Genomic DNA, 23,966 nt, shown 5'->3' on the forward strand with positions numbered 1-23,966 from the left:
ACTTTTGTCATTTCCTAATATTGTTCATTTGTATAATTTAAAAGATTGTTAATTAACTTCTCTCAAGGAAAGTTAATTAAATTCAGATGACTGAAGCACTTACACCACTAAAATTTTACCATCGATTTCTGCGCATGTGAAGTCACGTGCCAAAATCCAATCCGCTTAGCTAAAATAAAACATTGTTAGCATTTTCACACGCCGAGGTGGACAATCCTTGCATGAGAGAGAGACAGTTTCAGCAGACACTCTCGGATTGAGCGATAAAAATTGTGTCACGAACCCCCCTCACCCCCTAGCTCTCATTACAATTGCAACTAAAATCCCTCCAGCCAGTTCTGCCGTCAGGGAATAATAAACGCTTCCATTACACTGAGTTATAAGCTGATGAGGAAAATGATGAGCTGTGTGATCCCTTAAGGCACGAAATTCCTTTAATCGCCGCAATATAATGTTTCCGTTAGTTCCTCCAATGTAGAGCATTCCATATTTTATGCTATTCAGCTTAGTAAAATCGCTCGTCTGTCTCCACACACTTGTATTTAAACTGACCATGGTTACGGCAACTGGTGCCATTATCAATGCAATTAAATTGATAATGGCACCAGTTGCCGCAACCGTGGTCAGTTTAAATAAAAGTGTGTGGAGACAGACAAGTGATTTTACTAAGCTGAATATCAAAGATTTCCACCGTATCACGCCGGACACTGTATCTTTTATTTTTATGCTAGCTTCACAACTCACTCAGTGTTTCAGAACGATTGCTACATGGCCGGTCAATAACCACAGCAATAAAAGCATGTTCGACTCATACGACCTCACTGCCTCGCTGCACGCCGCATCGTGGCTGCGGCGAGGCAGTCAGCTCAGATTTTAATTTTGCTTAAGCAGTTTCGTAAAAAAACTTAAATAGTAAGAAAACAGCTTTTCACACTTTTTCGATTTTGGACTTTAGCAAAACATTACCCACAACTCCCTATTCAACGTTAGACATTGTGCAAACACTAAGCAACTTTTGAATTGCGTTAACTTATTATAAAAACGAAGTAATTGTGTTGCAATTAGATCAATATAGTTGCTCACTCAGACATCTGTGTTTTATTGAGGTATTTTCTTGGAACATTGAATCACCATTCTAGAAAGGAATGTAATTCCACATTCCATAGGTTACCAACTGTGATCAGCAAATTACATCTTAGTTTCATAATGGCTATTATATCATTGCATTAAAAATTAATATATTCTTAAAAAAACAGTATTTTGAGCAGACCATGGTTGAACCCCGGACACATTGTGCAGCCCTGGCGCTTATCTGACGGGCGGCCTCGTTTACTTCACGGTACGTTTTTATGACCAGCACGAATATAAGAAAAATGACATGTCAATTCAAGAACGGACACGTACCTACTTGCATTTTAGGTGGTCTGGATTGCAAAAAGTGAGCCCAAGCACTGCTCTGGTACAGCCCACCATATAGTGGACTCCTCTCGCTGTATAGTAAAGAATGCTCGAGTAAGTGCCAATAAGTAACAAGGCTCAGTCCAAGTTACGCTTTTAAAAACTTCGAAAAGGGAATATTTACACTCAAAAGGAAATAATAATTACCCTTCATCACTTTCTCGAAAACATTTGAGCAAAATCATTCGCGAGGATCTTAAGCTTGGTGTTAATAATATTTATGAATGTATTACACTTAAACAATTCAGAGCATTTCATCAATAAATATTTTCTGGAGCAATAGCATTACTTCTCTATCAATGATGCCCGAGTTTATGACTCCAAAAAACAACTATCGATCTGGAATATCTGCAACACTGATCAGTGAATCCTGGAAGTAAGGACGTCACACAGAAAACGAGTCGATAGCGCTCAATAGTTTAGATCTTTTACCAGTGAGGATTTAAAAATAAACATAAAATTAATCCTTACCGGTGACGCAGTTACTCGCTATTTCTGACGCATGAATTTGTGGAGACAAGACATATTTTTCCTCGCCATAGTTATGTATGTTGGATCTCGGGATAAATACGGGCATCAGATGATGAATGCTTGATCAAAGAGTTCTTTTTTATTCTCTCTATAGGCATTCAATACCGCACGGAAGAACGGACAGGAAATACGAGAGGTCTAGCTACTCACGCGGAACTACTCGTGCGGTGTGTCCATCCACTGAATGAGATCATCGGCCATCTCTCCTCTCTTCGTCAACCTTTGCAAAGGAAAAAGTTTTCCACCCACAATGAAAGTTGCCGAATTTAATATTTTCAGGTGTAAACTTGTGGAAGATCATCATGAGGTAACGATGACAGTAACTCAATGTTTTAATCCACAGAGTTTTTATTTGGTTCTACTAGTATGAACGCCACTGCGTCGTCATCGGGTACGAATAGTTGGCAACTGATGGCGCTACCAACGGCAATTGCAGTGACTTCGATACGAGTAGTACCAAATATAATCTTTGTGGAATAAGGCAGTTTCTGTTATCATTTTCTCATCATAGTCACCGTTACACAGATGCACACAACGCCTACCTGACATTACAAAAGATGCATTGCTATCATTAACCTTCTCATGGTGCAGCCACGTATTCCTCTATCAACTCCATTATGAAGGCATGCTGTGATTCAGGCAATTTTAGCTCTAACGCGCATGATATTTCTTCACGAAATCCAAATGTGCTAGCTGCTCTGCGGTCACAAACTCACTCGATATGCATGGTAATACCTCCAGCAGAAAACTGAGGCTGGTATGCTTCCAGCACTATCCTGCATTATCTTATGACCGAGTAATACGACGTCACGCAGGTGAAGCGACCTATGCTCTTTTGCTGCCCCATTCCAACTGCCTTCCTCCCCTCCATTCCTTTTGACATTGGCCAAGGCCGCAGTAAACTATGCCCTTCTCTGCCTTCTGCTGGAACCATTCTCACTTCACCGTCATCCTTCCTTCTCTAGCCGGCCGATTGCGTCATCTCGAATTGTGGGTGAAATATTTGCAGGCGAAGTGCAGGATATTTTGTAGGGCCGACGCCACAGTTGATTGGACGACGAATGGATATCAGGGGAACAAATTTGATAACGGAGAGGTTCGAACATAAATTCATACATGTCGGACGACGCGCCGCCCCCCCCCCCCCCACCCCAGTGGGGTGGGTTGGGGATTCAATGGGGTGCCCTTGCTCATGGAAAATTTGTGCCGACTACTTTTGTAATTTAAACGGGGAGATTGTATTTAGAAAAGGGATACCTTACAAATAAGAACAACTAAAAACATTCCGTTTCATCAACACTACTATTGCTTTACTGCTCAATAGACAAAAGCTTCATAGCCACACGTGGCACCCCCAGGGGGGGGGGGGCACAGGATGCAAACCCGCTCACAGTGTTTCTGCTGGCACCCATGACCTTGACCATCGAGTTTATACTACTCTAGGAGGATCCATTAGGGAGCTGTTGCCACTTTACTTTGAAACTGGTCTCCGCGCATTAATACGCACTCCAACTTTAGTCAATAGTGGCTCAAAGATCGGTAGCTATCAATGTATTTGGCTTTGAATACCCTTTAGACCTTCATCCGAAACAAATAATGTCGTGGTCCAGTGGCTACGGCGTTAGATTCCTACGTTGAGATTTTATGATCGAGTCTTGTTTTCGGTTTTCCCCAATTTTCTCTTTGAAATATTTAATTTCCTTGTCGCAACACGACACATTTTTAGCATAGACATGTACTTAGATTTCTTTCGTATTGAATTACGGACTTGTGGACTCTTACAATTCAAGCCTAGTTTTCGAATCGTTGGAAAAGAACCGTTGAAAACCAGATGGAGCGAGCCAGGGAGGGAATGGGTTCTTCCTCGGGAGTTGGGGACGGTCAACCATCTTTCCACTCAGCGTGATGCCACTCATCTAACAAGAGGCTCCAGAGAAGCGTCTTGTTGGTAAATTTTGCTTTTTTCATCGGGAGAATTATCAATTTTAATCATCAAAGAATATAGCTTTTCCGGTTATGTTTTTTCCTGCTCCGCAGGGTGTTAAAAGTTCAACTAATAACGAAATCCGATTCGAAAAATAGGCATGAATGCTAAGAATGAGTCCACAATATCATTTGGCAACATAAAAGGAAACCAAATACATGTGTACCTTAATAATGCGTCGTGTTGCGACATGAAAATGCAATAATTCAAAGGAGGCTTCCGTGTGAAAAAATGGGAAAACAGCAGACAGCTTTCCTCACACACAATTAAAATTTTCAGTGAAAATCATGAATATAATTGTGAATAGCAGGTTTCTGCTGAAGAAAAAGTAGAAGGAAATAATGAAAAAATACCACTGAGCGGAATCGAGCATTGAACTTCAGAATGGTATTCCAGCAATACAACAACTGGACCGCACTTACGATTCACCGATCTTCTCTTTGAAGGGACTACATTTCACTTATAAATATTCAATTGCGTCTTTTTAATTATTAGATATGAAATTAAGATTAATATTAATAAATTGAGCTTGATTTTGAGCAATAAACGATTACATTCAACGCGTAGCGTATCTTTTGCGGGCTAATACGTATGTTGACTAGTATCCTACCGACTGGATCGCCTCTATTTTTTGTGACTGGTGGGAATCAATGGAACCATGGGTGTGGAGACCCCTGTGTAGAGTATTTATGACCATGACATTCACCGCGATTTAAAACATAGGCTTCCATCAGGCTTTTTTGTTAAATTAGTTAATATTTAGCAAATATAGGCGAAAAATATGTCCCAGTGGCGCTCCTAACACAATCACTACAACACACTCTCTTTCGATTCCATTCTTTTTAAGTCTATTATTTTTTGCTCAAAACACCTTTCAAAATAAAAGTACGATGCAAACATACCATAACTCCTTTTTGGGAACTGGTATGCACCAAATAACTGATTCCGAGGATTAACAGAGTAGTTTCATTGGTTTGATATTTGGTAGGGAAGACCTACTAAGGTCTTAGAACAGTACGGTTACCTTACGTTAATGCATGTATCCATGTAAAGGCAAATGTAAAAAGGCAAAAATAATATTTGTTGGGTACTAATACATTCTATTATAAGAATAACATGAATTAGCAAACTAGTCGGAGCAGTATAAAATATTTTTTGAATGGCGTTCTTCATGAACTCCTGCATAAAAATAGTATAGAGAAACATAAAATTAGTTTATTTCATTTAAATTTTTTCTCATAAGCATTAAAGGAAAAGAACACTTCCTTATGAAAAAAACAAGAAAATTATAAGAAATGGTACGCCTTAGTGAGTTTCAAACACCATGACTTAAATGGCTATAGAGAAGTGTTACACTGTCAAACAATTTTTGGGGATTTAAACAAAAAATAAGGTAGATAAGACAGAAAAATAATTATATAGTTAGTTTCATAATTCAAAACTTTTATAAGGAAGAAGTCATAGAAATACAGTTCAGTAATTTCCTGCAAGATAAATTACCTGAGACAGTTGCAGAGTATTTCAATATTGGTCAAAATTGAAGAGATTCACATGACATCTGCAGAAAAATGCATGAAGTTAGCTTCACTAATAGAAAACACTACGGGATTGAGAAATGAAAAAGAAAGGAATTAATAAAAAATTGCCATTAGCCTCCCACCCACCTCCAGCTAACTGTGGGCTCCTCTATTGACTCTAACAATAAGATCTGCGCGGCGAATGCACGAAGAGAAGATTTGTCCTCCTCGAAATTACGTTCTATGTAGAGACGCTATGCCACGAACAGTACAGTAGAGGATGTATGTAATACATATTCTTCCTTTGGCCTCTAATTATGTCGACACCCAACGCGCATTTAAATCAGTTCACAAAAGCCACCACTCGTGTCGCTGCCGGGTAGAGTGATCCGAATATCACGGAGAAATAAGCTCTAATTACGGCTGTTAACCAAAATTAATACATGTGATGATGTTATACATCAAACTCGTAACGTTTCAATACTAATTCTCACAATTGTGAACATAATATAGTAAATAATGATAATAAATGGATTACTCTTACCTTATTGTCGCGCTGTGGACATTGGTAAAAAATTATTAAAAATGTAGCAAGTGCAACAACAATGAAGCTTCAACGAGAAGGACGGATGTGCAATCTTCTGTACATCATTCCCTGGCGAAATCTATGTGCTCTATTTATCTTTCAAAAAGTTATTTTTTGAGCTAGTGAAATGAACACTCATATTCGAGAGCCACCTTAATGATTACTATCTCCTGCATTACTCCAGGGATTTCGGGGGACGGCCCACCCCCTTCGTCTGATCCGCGCATTATACCCCTCTGCTCGGCGCATACATTCCTGGACCGCGTCCATTCGCGATTTCGGCGAATTGACCTCGCGAAGGTCACGGCCCAAGTGGACATTCAATTGAACTAACTCCCGCTACATTTGGCAGAGAAATATCAAGTTCAGAATTCAGCCACAAGCAAAGATGTGACAGTGGTAGCTTTAATAACATCACTAACCCTAGATGACTAAACCTTCGTAATGCTTACCACGCGCCAAATTAAAATGCCAACGTTTTGGAAAATGCATTTTGCGATAAAACATTACGTATTTTATGGCATTTTAAATATTTTTCCCCAGCACCTTAAATCAAAAGATTTTTTTAAAAATCATAGTAAAAAGAATCATTAAAAATATTTTCAATAGAAGACTTTAAAATATGCATTAAATAAAATAAAAATTTACGTTAATTGCTTTAAATCACAAAAATAACCTTATTGGAAGTTGAAAAAATAGCGTCGCCAAAATGACGAAGGTTTAGTGATCACGTGACTCTGAGCCAGGTTTAGTAGTCCAGGGTGAAAATAATTCCAAAAATCCTTAGTTTGTTGGTATTCATTTACATTCGCTTATCAAAAAAAAAGAAAAACTTTTCAACCAATGCGTCGCGTATCTCGTGCTGAGAATGAACACCCCGGAAAATCAGCCTGTAACAAGGCCGTAAAGAATGTGGTTGTACTCAATTATTCTCCCTCTAAAATATTTGGAAGATGTTTTCTTTAAGTCTATGACCCCCGCTCCAATTGAATCTTATCTCCCAGGGACCCCCTCTTAATCCCTCCCCCGAAGGCTTTCCCCAGAAAAATTTGATGAATCAAAATTGTGGCGGCCACGGTTCACGCAGAGCTGACATCCCCTCTGTGTTGAAAAAATCTATCAGAAATCAGACATAATTAAAATTCGGGAAGGGTTAAATCAAAACAAGTTTTGGGGTTTAAATGTGGCGTGGAGCCATACCCCTGAAAGAGAGGAGGCGGCTGTGGGGAGTTGCCTGCCCTGCCATTGATCCCAAGCCAACCCATGCTCTCTCTCTCCCTCTCCTAACAAACCCAACTCGAAAATTACTTTCTGACCGCGACTTTGACTCGTGAGCACTGATTCTTTTCATCATGTGAGCATGGAGACTTTGCTGGTAATATGAGGAAGGGTTTCCAGATGTTAGCGTGAGCTGTTGAGGCGGATTGAATACTTTTGGGGTGAACTGGGTGGAGTTGAAAGATTCTGTTTTCGGCCAAAGTTTTTCGGCGAATAGGGTCAACCAATGCACTCGAATGGGAGTTACCCTAGATTTTTGCAGCGCTCATACCAACACATTAAAGTGTATGATTATCATGAATTTTTACATGTTTTAAGTGATAATGGCCTAGAATACCCACATAGATTCCTTTACCTTCACAACTGATACGCGAGGGAGCGTGCATCAAAATGCATTCACCATAGTAAATATTCCCATATGATATTCTTATGCATTAAAATTAATGCCAAGTTTCAGATAATTGATTTAAAAAAGACAGATGAATGATTTCCTTGAGATGAATGGTAGCGTTGAGACGTAAAGTGTTGAGGAAGGGCACTCGAGTGAGTAGAGGAGCTATAATCAGAATGGGGTCTCTTAAAGTCATGATTTAGTGTGCTAGCAGGTCAGACAGTCAGTGAATATCGATGAATATTGGATAGATATGCTTACGCCATCAAAGGTTTACGCTATTGAGAATGTCTGATCAAATATTCCTTTTATCATCCTTTTAATTCTGGTCTTCTCCCCCTTAGGTATGATGTGGGTGGTGATGGATACCTGGACCTTGAAGAAGTGAAAAGAATGATGGAAAAACTTGAAGCCCCTCAGACTCACCTAGCCTTGAAGGCCATGATAAAAGCTGTTGATGAGGATGAAGATGGAAAAATCAGTTTTAGAGAGGTAAGCCTATGAAAGTTAAATGGACAAAAACTTGCCAAAGGTTCGTTGAAAGTGAATCGATAAAATGACCAGGGGTAAAGGATTATGCGGAATAATTCTGATCTAGCCAACGAAACACCGTTTAGATGGATCGTTTCAAAGGCATTAGCAATATATGTGCGAGAAAATTGCAGAAAGGGCATTGGAATGAGAAATAATTATGAGAAAAAATTGGACCGTGGAAGGAGATATCTGGAATAATCTAAATCTCTCCCCACAGAAAGTTGCTGAAGCTTAAAAAATAAAATTAGTTTTGAAACTCTGAAAACCAAGATCGATGTAGCAAATGGTTCTAAAAATCCGATCCTCAAAGTTTCAACACAAAATAACTGTTATAAATTATAAGACAAATATTAAATACACAACATCTTAAAAATTCCATCATATCCAAAATCCGTTGGCAAGTCATACATTAAGATGCCACATAATTCATACTGAGAAAAATGACCCGATTATGATGTGAATCGAATGGAGAAAAAGAGGATGAAATTTTAATGGGATGAGTGTGATTCTATTCAGAAACAATTGTTAGCCTTTATCATTTCATGGTCGCAAATTTTAAAGCACAACTCTTGAGAGAATTCACCGGTGGACTTTTAATTCTTCCAGTTTCTGCTAGTGTACCGCAAAGCCAAGGCAGGTGAACTGCAAGAGGAGAGTGGTTTGGGACGGCTGGCAGCATTGACCGAGGTGGACGTCGACGCCGTGGGTGTCAGTGCAGCAGCCACATTTTTTGAAGCTAAGGCAAGTGATATGGCTGAGAAGAAGGACTTAAGTGGCATTGAGAATGTAGTGAAATTGAGCAGAATTTAATGAGAGGTATTTAACACTTTCCAAAAAAAGGCAGGGGCCAGAATGAGTGGTTGGTATTCCAGGAATTCGAGACCCCGTGAAATGTTTGCAAGATCAAATTGCAAAAGCATGTCTCAAATGTCCCCTTTCATTTAACCTCTCCACACATAAACACCCATGCCACGAAAAAAGAGATTCTCATACAGTCTTGAAAGACATATAACAATTTATACAGTGGAAATCATAAGAGTTGCTCTCTTCTTACATTCTAGGGAAATATGCAACAACTCCGTTTGCAAACAAGAGCCCATCGTATGAATGAAACTGTTTTTTTTTCTTTATTTCAGATTGAGGAGCAAAGGAAGACCAGTAAGTTTGAAGATGAGATCAAGCAAGAGAAAGAGGAGAGGTTGAGGCAAGAAGAAGAGAAACAACAGAGGAAAATGGAATTCAAGAAAAAAGCTGCCTTATTTCAAAATGGATCACAATCAAATGGAGACTGAGCAGCCCTGAGCAGTCGGCAGTGATGAAGAGAATCCCATTCCCAGGCAGTATTTAATTTGGAGCGTGAGTGTAGTTTTGGGAAGATTAAGAATGGTGAAGTACGCAGGAGGAGTTGTCAAATAAGTGCCGCCTTATTCCACATGATTTATCATCAGAGACTGAAACAATTAGGAATGCATTTAATGAAACACGCCATTTAAACACCATCGTTAAATTTTTCCAAAAATGAGGCCATATAGTTTTTCTAATGTTACTCATAAGATTTTTAAACAATTCATCCTAATAGGGAAAAATCATCTGTATATATATCATGAATTGTTTAAATATTGCATGTGATTATGAATTGTAATCAATCACAAAAAGTGAACTTTTTATTACTTGCGTAAAGCATATTTACGTATGAAGCTGCATGTAGATTTGTATAAATAAATTTATTTTGAACCACAAGTATTTTATTTAATGAGAAAAAAACCACCAAATTTTAGAAAAATCTTTTTCTCTAATGAATTAACTATAGTACTGATGAATAGTAGTCCGAAAAATCCTCATCCAGCAATAAAGGTATCTTTGTGGCTTTACCCTTAATTAAATAGTCCTACACAGTGCCCATTGATAAAAATGTAGAGAGAAAAATTACTCGAGTCATATAGTTCCATCAAATTTTATTCAGAATCGGCACATAAAAGCATCGCTATCGATTGCTTCTTTCAAGTCCAGAGACAATGTTATACAACCAATGTTATCATTCATACAAAAGGAGTTCAGAGTCTTATTTTCCAGTCTCGTTTGTTTTACTTTCATTCGAATGAGCCTACCACCATTTTCTCTCATTCTTCCCAAAGCCAATTTAAAATGCATAATAGTAAGTTGAGCTGATTGATTAAAATCAAGTAAATTTAGTCTACGATTTATATGCTAGCATAAATCACCTTATTTTTATATAAAAATAAAATATGATAACATTAAAATTTAAACTTCTCGCATTATTTATTTCTAATTTTACAAAGTGAGGAGAACATGAAACATATCTTTTCCTTGCAGATAAATTTCTAACCTAAATATATTACTCCTCCAAAAATATTCTCTCATATATAATTAAGGGTATTACCAACCTGACAATTCATATGTTACTGAGTCATCAATTTAATATCTATATTGTATTTTTTCTCAAATTCTTCATTACCACGGCAATCCTGTCTGAAGTGTGCATCACACTTTAAACACATAAACATTACAACATTCTATGCCTTCAATTCACATCACATTGACTTTCATAGGAAACCTTGCCTTTTTCCCAAATGGATAGGACAGGTTCTAAATTTTCATCCAATTGGATAAAACCAACCAATCACAGGGCCTTTGACAAAAAAGTCAAGCATGGACCAAAAATTTTGATGAAAAAATTTGTATGCAATGGGACGGGGGTGTCCCACGATGCATCTCATTTGGACCAAAAACAAACGAAAGACGATATTTATAAACAAATGCGGAAGCTTGTGGAAGTGAAGGATTCTGTCTTTTTTAGCAGTCGAAATTGTCTGAACATTAAAGGCGAAAAAATAAAACAGAAGGAATGCTGAACTTGGCCTTGGCTGGAAAGAGGGTATGAAAGCGTTGGAATAAGCGTGCTAAATATGTTAGAGAAGGAGTTTGTCGCCGAGGTTGCCGTATATTATCGATAATAATTGACGATAAGTGAGGATATTTTCATGTCCCTTATGAGCAAGGTTGATGGCAGAATAAAACGCCAGGATACATACGTGAGGCAGTTTATTCCAGCGAGGAAAATGTTATTAATAAACTATGTACATTGTAGTTGAGAAAATATTATGAATAGTGCTGTAAATGTGCATTGAAATCACATTTTTCTCTCCTAATCTAGCAGTTGCTAAAATAAGATCCGTGTATAATAAATTTGACCGTGGGACACAGGCTTTAGAAGAGAACATATCGGCTTTAATAATACAAAACCAATCCATGAGAACTTTCATCGAAACACATAGGTAGGTACCATGGGAATAACTCTTCATTGCATTCATTCAAATTGTGTAACTTAATTATTTAAAAATAAGAAACGTTTGAACACCTGATTATGACACGTTCTAAACCATGCCTCCACCCACACAATTTATAGTTTGGCTGAAACCTGATTAAAATGTTTAAAATCTATGTTTGAACGAACATTGAAAACTACAAGGAGAATCTTTTCCCACCCTTAAAATGTATGGTGATAATGAAATTTTAATGAGGATGGAACGGTCCGGTTGCACGTGTTCTTGGGATCGGAACCGTAACTGGCGCCAAAAACAATCGGTGGTTACCAAAATAAATGGCACGAAATCCAGTTTGCGCTCTCTTCATTTGTTTTAAGCAGAGGAATTGCTACAAAACTGTGTCATAAAAAACTTCGGCGAATTAAAGTTTCCACTTATGAATCATAATTCATTTCACCTATATTTCATTCTTCTGAATTACATTGCATTTGTGCACTGAACATAACTTCCCACATAGCACAAAATATCTTCTAGATATCTAGAAAATATCTTCAATGTCTTGGATATTTGAAATATCTACTAGGAGTCTAGAAAATGTCTTCAATTTAGTGGATATTATAAAAATCTACTAGATGTCTAGCATACATCTTTTTGAGCGGGGACTCTTTTTGTATAGTATGTCCAGTGAAATCAAAATTGATAGGTAACTATGAACCAGGGGCGCAGCCAGGGACGCCGACTTACCAAAAATATTGGGGGGCCCAATCTTGCCTCGGGAATTTTTTTAAGTAGTGAGTTTTAAGTTTTTTAAGCATTTTAGAAGAGTCGTATGATCAAAATTAGAGCCCTTATAACTCGAATCTCGATATCTGGACACTCCGGGGAAAATCAACAAGCCTTACACATTTTTCCTCACACCCATAACGAATTTTTGAGGGGGCTCGGGCCCCCTCAAGCCCCATGGAGTCGGCGCCACTGGGCGCAGCTAGGAATTAAGGCTAGGGGGGGTTTCAGGCGCAACTAATACTGGGGTGCTTGGGGTATTGCATACCCGCCAGGGTTAGCGGGAAGTGAGGAGGCCTTCCGCCGGAAAAAAATTAAGATAAATGGTTCATAATGGTGATTTTTACGGTCTTTTAGGGATATTTTATTAATCCTCACTCTATTCTATAAGCAATATTAATCCAATGAAGTAAAATAGATATATATCGAGAATCCAGACAAGGGAGACGCCAACTATCGGCCGAATTCGAAAGTAGAGCTTCGAGGGAACCATAGGTGGCTAGGCATTTACCGCAGGAAGCCACGTTGATCAAGCATTGGTATTGTTCGGTATTCTCGGATTCTGTAGTTATTTTGTTGACATGAAGCTATCATTACGTCGTAAGCAATATATTTTATCCATTGATATTGTGTTCGAGGCTTTTAAGTTGGTTTTCATTGCTACAATTCGTCACTCAACTGTGACGTTGGTAATATAGAAACCACGTTGCGAAATCATAGGCATTGTAGGGTATATTTAGTTTTCCCTGGATAAATTGTTAGTGTTAAGCTTCGATAACTTCGTAAGTAATGTATTTTATGCATTTATATGGACGGCAAAAACAATTTTTTGACCCCTGATACCATTCCTGCTAATTATTAGGCAAAATGACCTCCTGAATCCGAACATGACATCCGCTTTCCTCCATCACCCACCATTTACAGGGGGAAGCCCCCACTCTAATTGTCATCACTTTGATATGTCTTGGAGGAATGAAAAGGATTATATTAGAATGTATATTTCTTATTAGGTTTTTAATGGTGAAAAGTTCTAAAACATGATAATTAATGGTAAGGTTGTCGATTTGGGGGGATTGGTTTCCGTTAATGATTTAAAAAAAAACCCATTAAAATGATCAACCTTTCCTTTTTTCGCAATTTTTTCACTTATTTTCTTCATTTTTCAGCTCCCATTTTATTTTTCCATGCCCCAAATATCCTAAAATGATGGAAAAATATACATATCAACAGATTATATCAGCAGTAATAAAAAAAATTAGGTACACGGCATAGAAAAAATAATGAAAATGTGTGCCAACAGTTGAGAAGGTACGCTACCATGCTGGTGCCCTCAATACCACACGCGCATCAACAAAGAGAAAAATAACCAGTGTGAAGTGAGGTAGAAGTTTCTCATGCAAAAACAGCAGTAGGCCTAATATATCAGCATGACCGCATTCAATTTCCCTGAAAATCTCCTCACAAATTTGGTGATGTCTTCATGGAACCATTCCCTGCGTTTATCTGAAACTGCTCGTAAATATTCTATGAAAAGATCCAGGTGTGAATGAAGGAAATGCATTTTTAGTGACACGTTAAACCCCATGGCCTAATACGCTGACAGCAATTCACACGTTTCTCAGCTCATTCTCACAGCTAACACACGTTTCAGAATCCAAGCCAAGCTCGATTTTATTTATAATTCAGGTGTTTCATGTACGTCGAATCTTGTAAAAGTTTCCTAATCTGGGGGTCCACGAGTTCCTTCCTTGGTTTTAGCCTCACTAATTGCAAGACGAGGAAATTAAGTTAAAAATTGAAATTCAGCTCCTGTCTTTTCCATTGCCTTCACAAAGTATTTCATCTGTCTTAATTTTATGTGCAATGGTGGCAAGTGAATATTTTCTGTCGAAACCAGGGAAACATAAGCAACATTTTTATAACCATGAGTAAAGCTTTCTCGCCGAGGCCAATTCCGTACTATGTAATGTTTTTCACGGGCGCGGCTGTTGTATTCACAAAGAAAGCAGCAGTATTTCGTAAAGCCTGATTGCAGTCCCATGAGTAGAGCGACAGCTTTCAGATCAGCGCAAACTTACCAATTATAATCACGATAATTAATTCTTTCAAGGATTCAACTGAAATACTCTCCTTCAACGTCTCCTTCATATCTGCAGAGTATGCAGAAAGCACAGAAGGTAACTCATTCCCATTGGCCAACAGGACCACTTTAAAGCTTGTATTTGACGAATCCATAAACAGTCTCAATCTTTTGGGTCACATGGCATCATCAGTTCTATCAACAATGCATTTAATTACAGAAAAAACCAAGCCTTTACCTTCCATAAAAAGTAATTTCAGTGCTGATTGTCTAGCCCCATAGGAAAAGATTTTTATGCCCTTTTCTAAGAGATTGCCATTCATTTGCGCGAAACTATGTGCCATATGCTACAGTGGTTTGACCAAGTATTTGGTTAAATTACTGTAACAAGTGGTGCAACAAACACTTGGAGCTTAATCCTAGCCCTGACCGCCAACTTGGCAGCCAAAGTAAAATTTATAAGCAGTTTTAAAAATTAAAAGAAGAGATTATTGTTGCAATGTTTAAGTAAATTCACCGCAAACATAGCGGAAGGGATGAGGATGATTTTTTCACATGGTAACATAATTACACATTTAATCACGGTAATGATCACAACTCAAGCCCACATACTGACATTCACTTGGAAAAAGAAGGAGTGAAACAACTTCTACTGTAATCCTTGTGTAGGCTTTCGCGGTGTGGTGAGGATTCAGCGTGGAGGTTTTCGGGGTTACTACCGCGTAGATTCTGTAGATTGATTTGTGATCAGATTTGTCTGCAGAGATGAATCTATGCGGTAGTAACCCCGAAAACCTCCACGCTGAACTTATACTGTTTTGCACAATTTTAACTACTTGGAAAAAAAGGATCATCCTTGTCCAAAACACCGAAAGAGTTGACTCTGCGATTGCTAGAGATACCGAGGGAAGATGACGACAACTTCAATACACACAATTGATTTGAGAGGCTGATACTTTGTGCAACTCCATTCTTAAGGAGAAAGAAAACTTTTTAACTGAAATGAGAATATAAAATCTTAATCTTATATTTTTCGTGGAATAAGGAAGTATTACTTATCCTTTTTAGCTGCGAAAGCTAAGAGAATTGCCGTCCAAGGCTGAGCGGGCGAGGCATTGCGAGGGCCAGCGTAGTAAAGTGAACCTTCCGAGGTATTGCTACAAATTTTAATCATTGTTGCTATGCTATGCAGCAAAATATTTTTATTATTACTGCTGTTTCTTGTTTTTATACATATTTTTATCATTCGGTGGAGGAAGACGTGAAATGGGAGCTGGAAAATTTTAAAAATACGTAAAAAATTGCGAAAATATGGCAAAATTGAAAATTCTTAATGCGTTTTTACACAATTTACGGAGACTTATTCCCCCAATATCTACCTCCTTACCATATATATATATTTTTTAGAATTTTGCACCTCTAAAAACCCTTAGAAAAAAATTAAATGCTAAAATAATCGTTTCAATTCCTCCAAATGACTGAAAAGTGATAAAAATTGGAGGGGGGAGCTCCCCCAAAAATGGTGGGTGATGGGGAAAAACGGAGTTCATATTCGGATTTAGGAGGTCATTTTACAGTAGAAGCAGCAGGAATGGTGTCAGGGCCGATAATCATGCCGTCCAGTGTTATTTTGTTAGTATTGTGATAACGTTGTAAGTAATATATGTTATGCATTACCGATAGCCAATACTTTCCAAAGCCAATACTTTCAATTCACCGCCTTGCTCGCTAAGGCAACCAACGGAAATTAACAAGTCCCGCACTTAAAATACACTCTCCCTCCGTGGCACAGCCGCTATTCGTTGTTGCCCCTAGGTATCTATATACTTCTTCATAACCAAGAAACATCTTCCTCGACATATTTCAATTGATACAGCGGGATACCTCGACGATACTTCCTACCACAGAGTTGTGCTCCTACTACGCCTATGCTATTGTCAGAACACTAACCTCGCTGCGTCGGCCATATTGTCAGCGCCTGCAGCGCCGCCATCGGTGATTTCAGTCTCGAATAACCAAAAAATTTCTGTGAGCTCTGGGGGGGTTTTATCCCCCAAAACCCCCCCTCGCTGCGCCACTGCTATGAACTGTCTCAGCTTAGTTACCATCAATAAACAAATCCAATTCAATGGAATACAAGGTATGTCAAATTTCTAGTCTCTGCTTCTTATAATTAATTTACAACCAATTTTTTTACTATCGTAACAAATATTGCCATAACGTTTCACGTATCACAGCTATGTACTCATTCACATAAATATCATTCATTCATAGCCCTGATGAAGGTGTTTAAATACGTTGGCAAAAACTTGCATAAAACATTCTTCAAGACCTATACTGCAAGACACTGAATCAACATTCATTGATTATGTTGCAGACTCCTTTGAGAAATATAAAAGGATATTACAAGCTGCTTTGGTAACTTCAAATTTGGACTAGGAGGAGGAAGCCCCCATTAGAAAGAAGTGAATGCCAGAGAGGTTCCAATATTCAGGAAGAATCCCCAGAAGGTACCCTACCATCACCTCCTGCTCCACCAGTAGGCTGTCTGTTGAAAATAAACTATTGTTCTACCGAAAAATATTATATTTTATTTATTTATCCTGAATTTTTCCAATGGATTGAATTTGAATATGAATGTCTAGAAAATATCTTCTCAAAGATATCTTGTAGATATCAGAAAAGCGGACATTCAGATATCTACAAAATATCTAGAAGATATTACAAGATATTTTCTAGACATTAGCTGAAGACGTTCCAGATATTTTCTAGACATCTAGACGGTGGGGTAACGTTCTCGCCTGCCAAACAAGAGGTCGCGGGTTCGAGTCCCGCCTGGGTAGGTTTCCCCGGTCCAGGGCATGGTCGTTTGTGTGCGTTAACTTGTTACATTTGTTGAACACCCCGGTGTAAAATGGCCAATAAGAGCTGTATCCGGTGGTTTGAGAATAAAATAAAAAATATTGTGCTATGTGGGTTAGACAAGCCTACGAACTCAGGCCTTATTATTGATTTGTAATAAATCACTAACAGCAACCATGAAAAATAAGATTTCTTTAATGCTAGAAGGGCAGTAATCGATTGGAATTATTTTGCAGCGACAAAAGTTGGAAATTTTGAAGAAAGGAAACTGCGATTGTGTTCCTCACACACTCGAGTGTGTGAGGATAGCTGCAAATAAAAGGCACCCGCGTTTCGCTGTTTATCCTGTACAGGGAGTCCACAATTTCAAATTGATTCCAGCGCTTATAGGGCCAGGTAGCAGAGGCTCTCTATTAGTATTAGTACTACTACTTACAGTTAGTATGGGAAGGGTGGAAGAAGGAGAGAGCAACACACGGAATTGCACGGAGGAGGAATGGCGGCCCAAGAGGGCGGGATACACGAAGAAGCTACAACTGACCACGGAAAATGTCACTTCAGCGGCAATAAGAGTTTACACCTCGGAACTTCCAGCAGTGGCAGATCTATGGGAAGGGGGGGGGGGTAAAGGGGACTGCAGCCCCCATTAGGTAGAAACACACGCTAGGCAAAATCGAAATTTTTGGAGGTTGCCACTTTGTACTAAGTATTTCGTTATATTTTCCCATATATTTACCTAATTTAACTAATTGAAATACAAATAAGCTCTAAACTTGGGGCCTATTTTACACGTTTTTGGTATGTTACAATCCAGTGGTAAATCCAGAGAGGGGTGCACAGGGGCGGATCCAGGATTTTTTTCTGGGAGGGGCACAAGCAAGGCCGTATCCAGGATTTTGTTCTGGGTGGGGCACAAGGATACCTCGTAATACAAAACGAATGCAATGATAATGGGAGCGTATTAAAAATCTTGCATATTTTTGAGGGTCTGGGGGGGCACGTGCCCCCGTGCCCCCCCCCCCCCTGGATCCGCCAATGGGGGTGCATACAATTTACTCTAGATAGAATGGTAATTTTATTCGGACCCCTACCACTGCTAGGAGGTTACCTCCCCCTTGTGGATATGCCGCTGCCTTCCTGCTAATTGCCTTCTCTGAAAAAAAGAAACAAATCACACTAATAGACCAGACCAGTTCCACAAGAAGTTTTCGAATCACGCCATCCGCACGCACGTTTTAATCCTCGGAGGGATTCCTCCAGCGATAGCTTTTCATGGACCATAAAAACGATGGCTTGGAGCAGCCACTATCGGGGTCACGCGATCATTTTGACATTTTATCTATACTTACGTCAATTATGCCGTTCCTACAATACATAAGACTCCACTAAGCTAAATGTGGCGTTTTAATAGCTCTTTCTGATGGTTCAGAATGGCCACGTCGTTTTCAGTAAAAGGAGAATGGACAGGCTAAAAGACCAAGAAAGCGACGGGAAGTCCCGTAGCCTAACTACCCCTTAATATTGGGTGAAATATATCCCCAATGCTGTACTCATTAAAAGTACGGTAGAAAGAGTATCTAAGCCCTTTGGGGAGTTATTTCACTCATCCAGACACGGAGCCAGAAATGTGTAGAAAGGGTTGCTTAGATGTGGTGCGGGTTGCCTATAATTTGCCAAGTTGGCAATTTGTTGTCAATTCGTATGCATCGGAAATCCATAGGTACCTAAATTTCATTAAAAAGCTATCAATTCCGCTTTTGTAGTAATGAATGTAGTTATGAACATTTTTTTACCGAAAGGCACGGAGAAATTGCAACTAGGTCTCCGTTTGAGTTTGTTGCTGAAATCTACATGATTTTTTGCAACAATTTTCAACTCTTGGGCTAGAATCAAAGGCAGATGTAGGGGAGACCCCCCCAAATATACGTAAAAATTAGTTTCATTTGAATAACTTTCATATTAAAATAAAGAGAATAGTTATTATAATAAAGAGAATTTCGTGAAGTAATTGTTGCATGTTGCTTTTAATCTCAAATATGCAAAGACAGTTTACCTATCAGCCCCCCAGGAAAAAATCCTGGATACCGTTTGACTAGAATTATCAATATGTTTGCTTAAAGTGCAGGCGGCATTATGAAGTGTAACTGTTTTGAAAAAGGGAGTATCAGAGGATAGATGACTCTGAGCTAATGGCCTCCTCAGCACATGTATCGCAGGCAGTCTCCACAACAAATTTTGGGGGGGAGCTTAAGGCCCCCCTTGGCTACTCAACTCCAGCAAACATTCAACCAGCCCAAAGTTCTTGTACATTTATGTTACCACTGAAATAATTTATACTAATCAATCATTGCATTTATGATATTAAAAAAGCATCCATTGAGTTTAGTCTTGAAGCAGAGCAGAAGTAACAGGAAATACATGCGCTATTAATGGGGTTCAATTGAACTCCGTCAGTATACTTAAAAGATATAGTGAATACATTATGTCCGAGCAAAAAATGAGACAGCATTTATGGCCATTGTCAAATATGTACATCCTAAAGCAATATAATTTTCAACATATGCCTTTAAAACAGAGGTTTAGCGGTGTAACACAAATTAAGTAACACAGGATAGGAGTTGGAGGGTTAATTGGAAGTAAGGGGAGCTTTTTGACTTCATAACTTATTTGTAGGCGGCATTCAGTGGTTGTTTACTGTAATAGGAACTACAGAATTCCAGTGAGAGTCATCAAACATCGAGGTGGTGAAATTTGTGAGGCCTTCATTGCAGATCTGTGATCACTGTTGCAATACATTTTGGGACTGGAGGACTAGATGTTGCAGAGCTGTCCAGTAACTACTGCTATAGATCATCCAATGCAAATCCCTAAGTGATTGACATTTATTGACTAGCACATCATAGTTTTTATGCACCATGTGTTTTTATTAAACATGTGTCACAGAAGAAAAAGGTAGGTATCCTTGCAAATTGTGCCACCACCATTGCTCTGTAATAAAATTGGTTTCTTCTCTCATGGCAAGTCCTTCTTCAGCTGGATTCCAATGAGGAAATTCCAAACATGTTGCAATGTCTTCCTCTCTTCGCCTAACAAGTTGGGGACAGGGTACCAGCAGCTTTCCAGCCGTGAGCCAATCATTTGGCCTTGCCTGAGTGCAAGAAGTAAATATTGCATCATTGAATGTTTGTACCAGCTGCAAGCAGGGTGCAGCAGTATTGAATGCAGAACTGTAGATGAAAAAAACAACTTGTAAACAACTGTACCAATATCCTCACTCATAAGTGCAGTTCTCAATCGTCAAGACAGGAAATCCCAATGCCAATTTCAATTCAAAGGAATATTGAATGGCATTTGGATTTCTTGCTGTTGTGCATATCCACTTAAGCCAATTAGTAGCTCAATTATTCTCATTCATCCAGGTTTAGCCATCGTCAGAAGTGTAATGATATTGACTAATTTTTTCGACCAAGTGACTTTGAAAACTCAAGATTGTGCAGGAATTTTTTTTACCTGTTTAGACTTAAAAACTTTTTCCTCCATATGGAAAACTTACAATTCAAAGGAAATTGAACCATGGACCTTTCCTTTTATGGGAGGATACTGTCAACCACCAAAAGCATGGATTTTATGAGGGTCTGCACTTCATTAATAAGCCACTGGTATTATTTCTTATCACTGAAAAATGATGGCACTAACAAGTTTAAATGAGACTTGATGATGCTTCCGCATTCACAAAGATACAATGAAAATGAATTCTAGGCACTCCTCCATGATGAGAGATTCATTAGCTTTGTGCTGCCCGAACACTTCCTTGAGCGATATGCTGCTGCCATTCCCTCTCTGCCTTGTCAGAATTCATCCGATGGACTACTTTCAGATGCCTTATTAAGGTATACTTCCTAGAAAAAATAATTGGAACTTCACACAAGGGACACTGGATCTTGAATTTGTGGGTGACACGGTGATGTGCCAACGACACTCTGTGAGAAAATCTCTTGCCACAGTCACGGCACACGTGCGTTGCAGCAGCCACAGGACCAGCAACGGCAGCGGCCATCACTTCTAAGGTACTCGTACTCACAGCTTCCAGGCCACATGCCATTGGCTGTGAAGGATCCCGAAGGAAAGGAACTGGGGGGTTGTAAACAAGGCTTTTTGAGTCCACTTTATCGTATGGTCGGGTAACTCCCTCTCTGCCTCCATCTGCAAATACATATGCCATGCACAGGGTGAGGACCATTCATAAGATCATTGACTACCTAAAACATGAATTTTGGCAAAGTAGTCTCAAACTTAGTCCCTAAGAATGTTCAGCCATATAATAGTCCTTCAAACTACCAGTAATAAGTTCAAATGACCTCTTGCATTCTATTGATTTATCCATGAAAACATTCCTGTACTACAAAAAGAACAATAGTCAACAGATAAAATCAGTGACCCTAGAGCAGGTAACAAAAATAAATATATTTTATGATTAAAAAATTTTATATAATGACTTGAGAATATTTTATAGAGCCAACAACACCCTTAAATTGATAAATACCTTGAGCAAGAATGGAAAGAAGAGAGATCCCTCATCAATATTGCCTATTTTTACAATGAGCTTAATGGATACAATCGAGCAGACATCAATCTGATATAATACAGAAAAATTCCCAACTACGGTATTTGAAGAGATGCTCAGAGGTGACGCATGTGAACAGCACGTGGACAGTGGATTTTGTCTATGTGTATTCATGGGGAAGCCCACTATTCCCCCAAATATGCATAAGCATGCTCACAGTGAGTGGGAGGTCTCTTCTGCTACATCTTTTAAAAGTTCAGACCGAGACTCAGGAGAAGCAGAGGACCTGTACTAGAGTGGTCATTTGCTAACTTCGACGGAAGTTTCGTATTCGGAATTGTCATTGGGTTCAGATTTCTATTCCTTTCAGAGATTTTTTTCTGAGTTACTTACTCTGTCTGTGCCTTTGAATTGTATCGATCCGAAATTGCAAAACAGTAAATTCATTGGAATGCTCTTTCCTTCAATTGTGACATCTTCCGAACTTTTTTCCACTGACAAATCCAAAGTTAAAGTTGGCAAATAATCTCCCAGCAAAGGACACAAAGGGAAGAAACTTTGCCACAGCTGCACTGCTGAGGCCTTGAAGGAATTTCCCCTCAAAAATTGATGCAAAGAATTGCAATTAACATCAAGGTCAGCAGCCAACCAGCTAGTTCTCAGGGTGCATAGGAGGAGGCACTTTCTTCACATCCACGATAAGAGCATTGGATTCAGGCTGGAGCAGCCAGCTGCCAATTGCGCCCCAAAACCTCTTCCTTGTCACCATTGTCCTTGCAGGATAGCAAAATCCAAAGTAAGCCAGAGCAGCTGGCAACCCCTCCCACTTTCCCCCATCTGTGAAAATCTGTATAAAGTGGCTGAAGCAGTATCACCTAGCGTACAAGATACTTCACAAGCAAAGACTTAGTATTACTCTGACAATTTCCACTAGTGTTTCATCATCTTCCTTCTGACAAACATCAAGTTGATTTTTCCCGCATTAATAATGTCCTTCAGATTAATGTGCCAGCCAATGTTCTGTTACTTCTTATTCATAGTATTTTTGTAACTTGGTCACTGTTTTTATCCCATTAGCATTATTTTTCATCCACATTCATTATCCAATTCCCATTTTTCTCCCACACAAATCATTTCACACAAGATCCTCATCAATCCATTAGTTTTAGATAATTATAGGCAGATTGCATTGTGATGAAAAAAAGTCATTGGACATAGATCCTAAACCCACAAAATGATTTATTGGTCACTTTAGTTCAATTCATGGGTTTTTCTTTGAATCATTCTCGTGTGCCTGAGATATTCTTCAAGTAGCAATCAATCAGACCCAATCCTAAAAATCCTCATCACAACTTAAGCAAGGGTTGCTGTTTGTCAATCAATCCCCCCACCTATGACCGACCTTGATAGCAAAAAATTGTAATAGTTGGAAATCTTCCTTCATCTCAAGGAAGCAGGCTACACTCTAAGGCTGAGGAACACCAAAATTTGCATTGGCATGACAAGAACGTTCAGCCTGTCTTCCAGCATGCTGGATGCAGGCAGTCCAGATTTCCCAGATTACATCCAGGTGACTGGGGATAGCTATTAAAATACTTCAAGCTGCTACACACAGCTGAAGATAGATGAAGAACAGTTGGGATGTTACATCTTCCCTTGAGTGGTTGAATAACTGAGAAGGATGTATTAATAAACAGAAAACTTTTTAGTGTAGTGGTACCATACTTATGCAATTTTCTGCCGCATAAATAAGGTTATACCTTTCTAACAACCCATCAGAAGACTAGAACTATGCCTCACACTACAATCCTCACAACAATTCAGATGGAATCCATTCACCAAAAAACTTGCAAGAATGTCCCACCATGAGTAGAGAGTAGGTAGTACAGCCACTTTCTTTCCATGTGAAGATACAAGTGGAAAGACACTTCAATGATTTGGAGGGAAAGGGGTGTCAGTCAGACCACAAACCATTATAATAAACAAATAACTCAATAAAAGAATGTAGTAGATGGAAGAGAAAGATATGTTATCATGAATAAGTATCCCTCTTATTCGGCCATTCTCTCAAAATTTTCAAATAAATAAAAACATGAAAGTTGCCACTACCC

General features: G+C 38.8%; 2 protein-coding genes across 5 annotated transcripts in view; one reads left to right on the forward strand and one right to left on the reverse strand.

Annotated features, from left to right (window-relative positions):
• LOC124171022 (EF-hand domain-containing protein D2 homolog) overlaps window positions 1-10,019 on the forward strand; it is a 70,710-nt gene extending 60,691 nt beyond the window's left edge. Inside the window, exons 2-4 of the mRNA XM_046550159.1 lie at window positions 8,090-8,237; window positions 8,886-9,020; window positions 9,416-10,019. Of these exons, the coding sequence (XP_046406115.1) occupies window positions 8,090-8,237; window positions 8,886-9,020; window positions 9,416-9,571 (439 nt within the window). The 3' untranslated portion in view covers window positions 9,572-10,019. The remainder of the gene's footprint in view (window positions 1-8,089; window positions 8,238-8,885; window positions 9,021-9,415) is intronic.
• A 9,934-nt stretch (window positions 10,020-19,953) lies between these two features.
• Window positions 19,954-23,966, reverse strand: part of LOC124171906 (protein tramtrack, beta isoform-like) — a 62,176-nt gene continuing 58,163 nt past the window's right edge. For all 4 annotated transcript variants that reach the window (XM_046551305.1, XM_046551304.1, XM_046551306.1 and 1 more), the window contains one exon: window positions 19,954-21,494. In XM_046551305.1, coding sequence (XP_046407261.1) covers window positions 21,076-21,494 — 419 coding nt within the window. In that variant the 3' untranslated portion in view covers window positions 19,954-21,075. The remainder of the gene's footprint in view (window positions 21,495-23,966) is intronic.

This window comes from Ischnura elegans, chromosome X, assembly GCF_921293095.1.
Source record: "Ischnura elegans chromosome X, ioIscEleg1.1, whole genome shotgun sequence".
Taxonomy (NCBI): domain Eukaryota; kingdom Metazoa; phylum Arthropoda; class Insecta; order Odonata; family Coenagrionidae; genus Ischnura; species Ischnura elegans.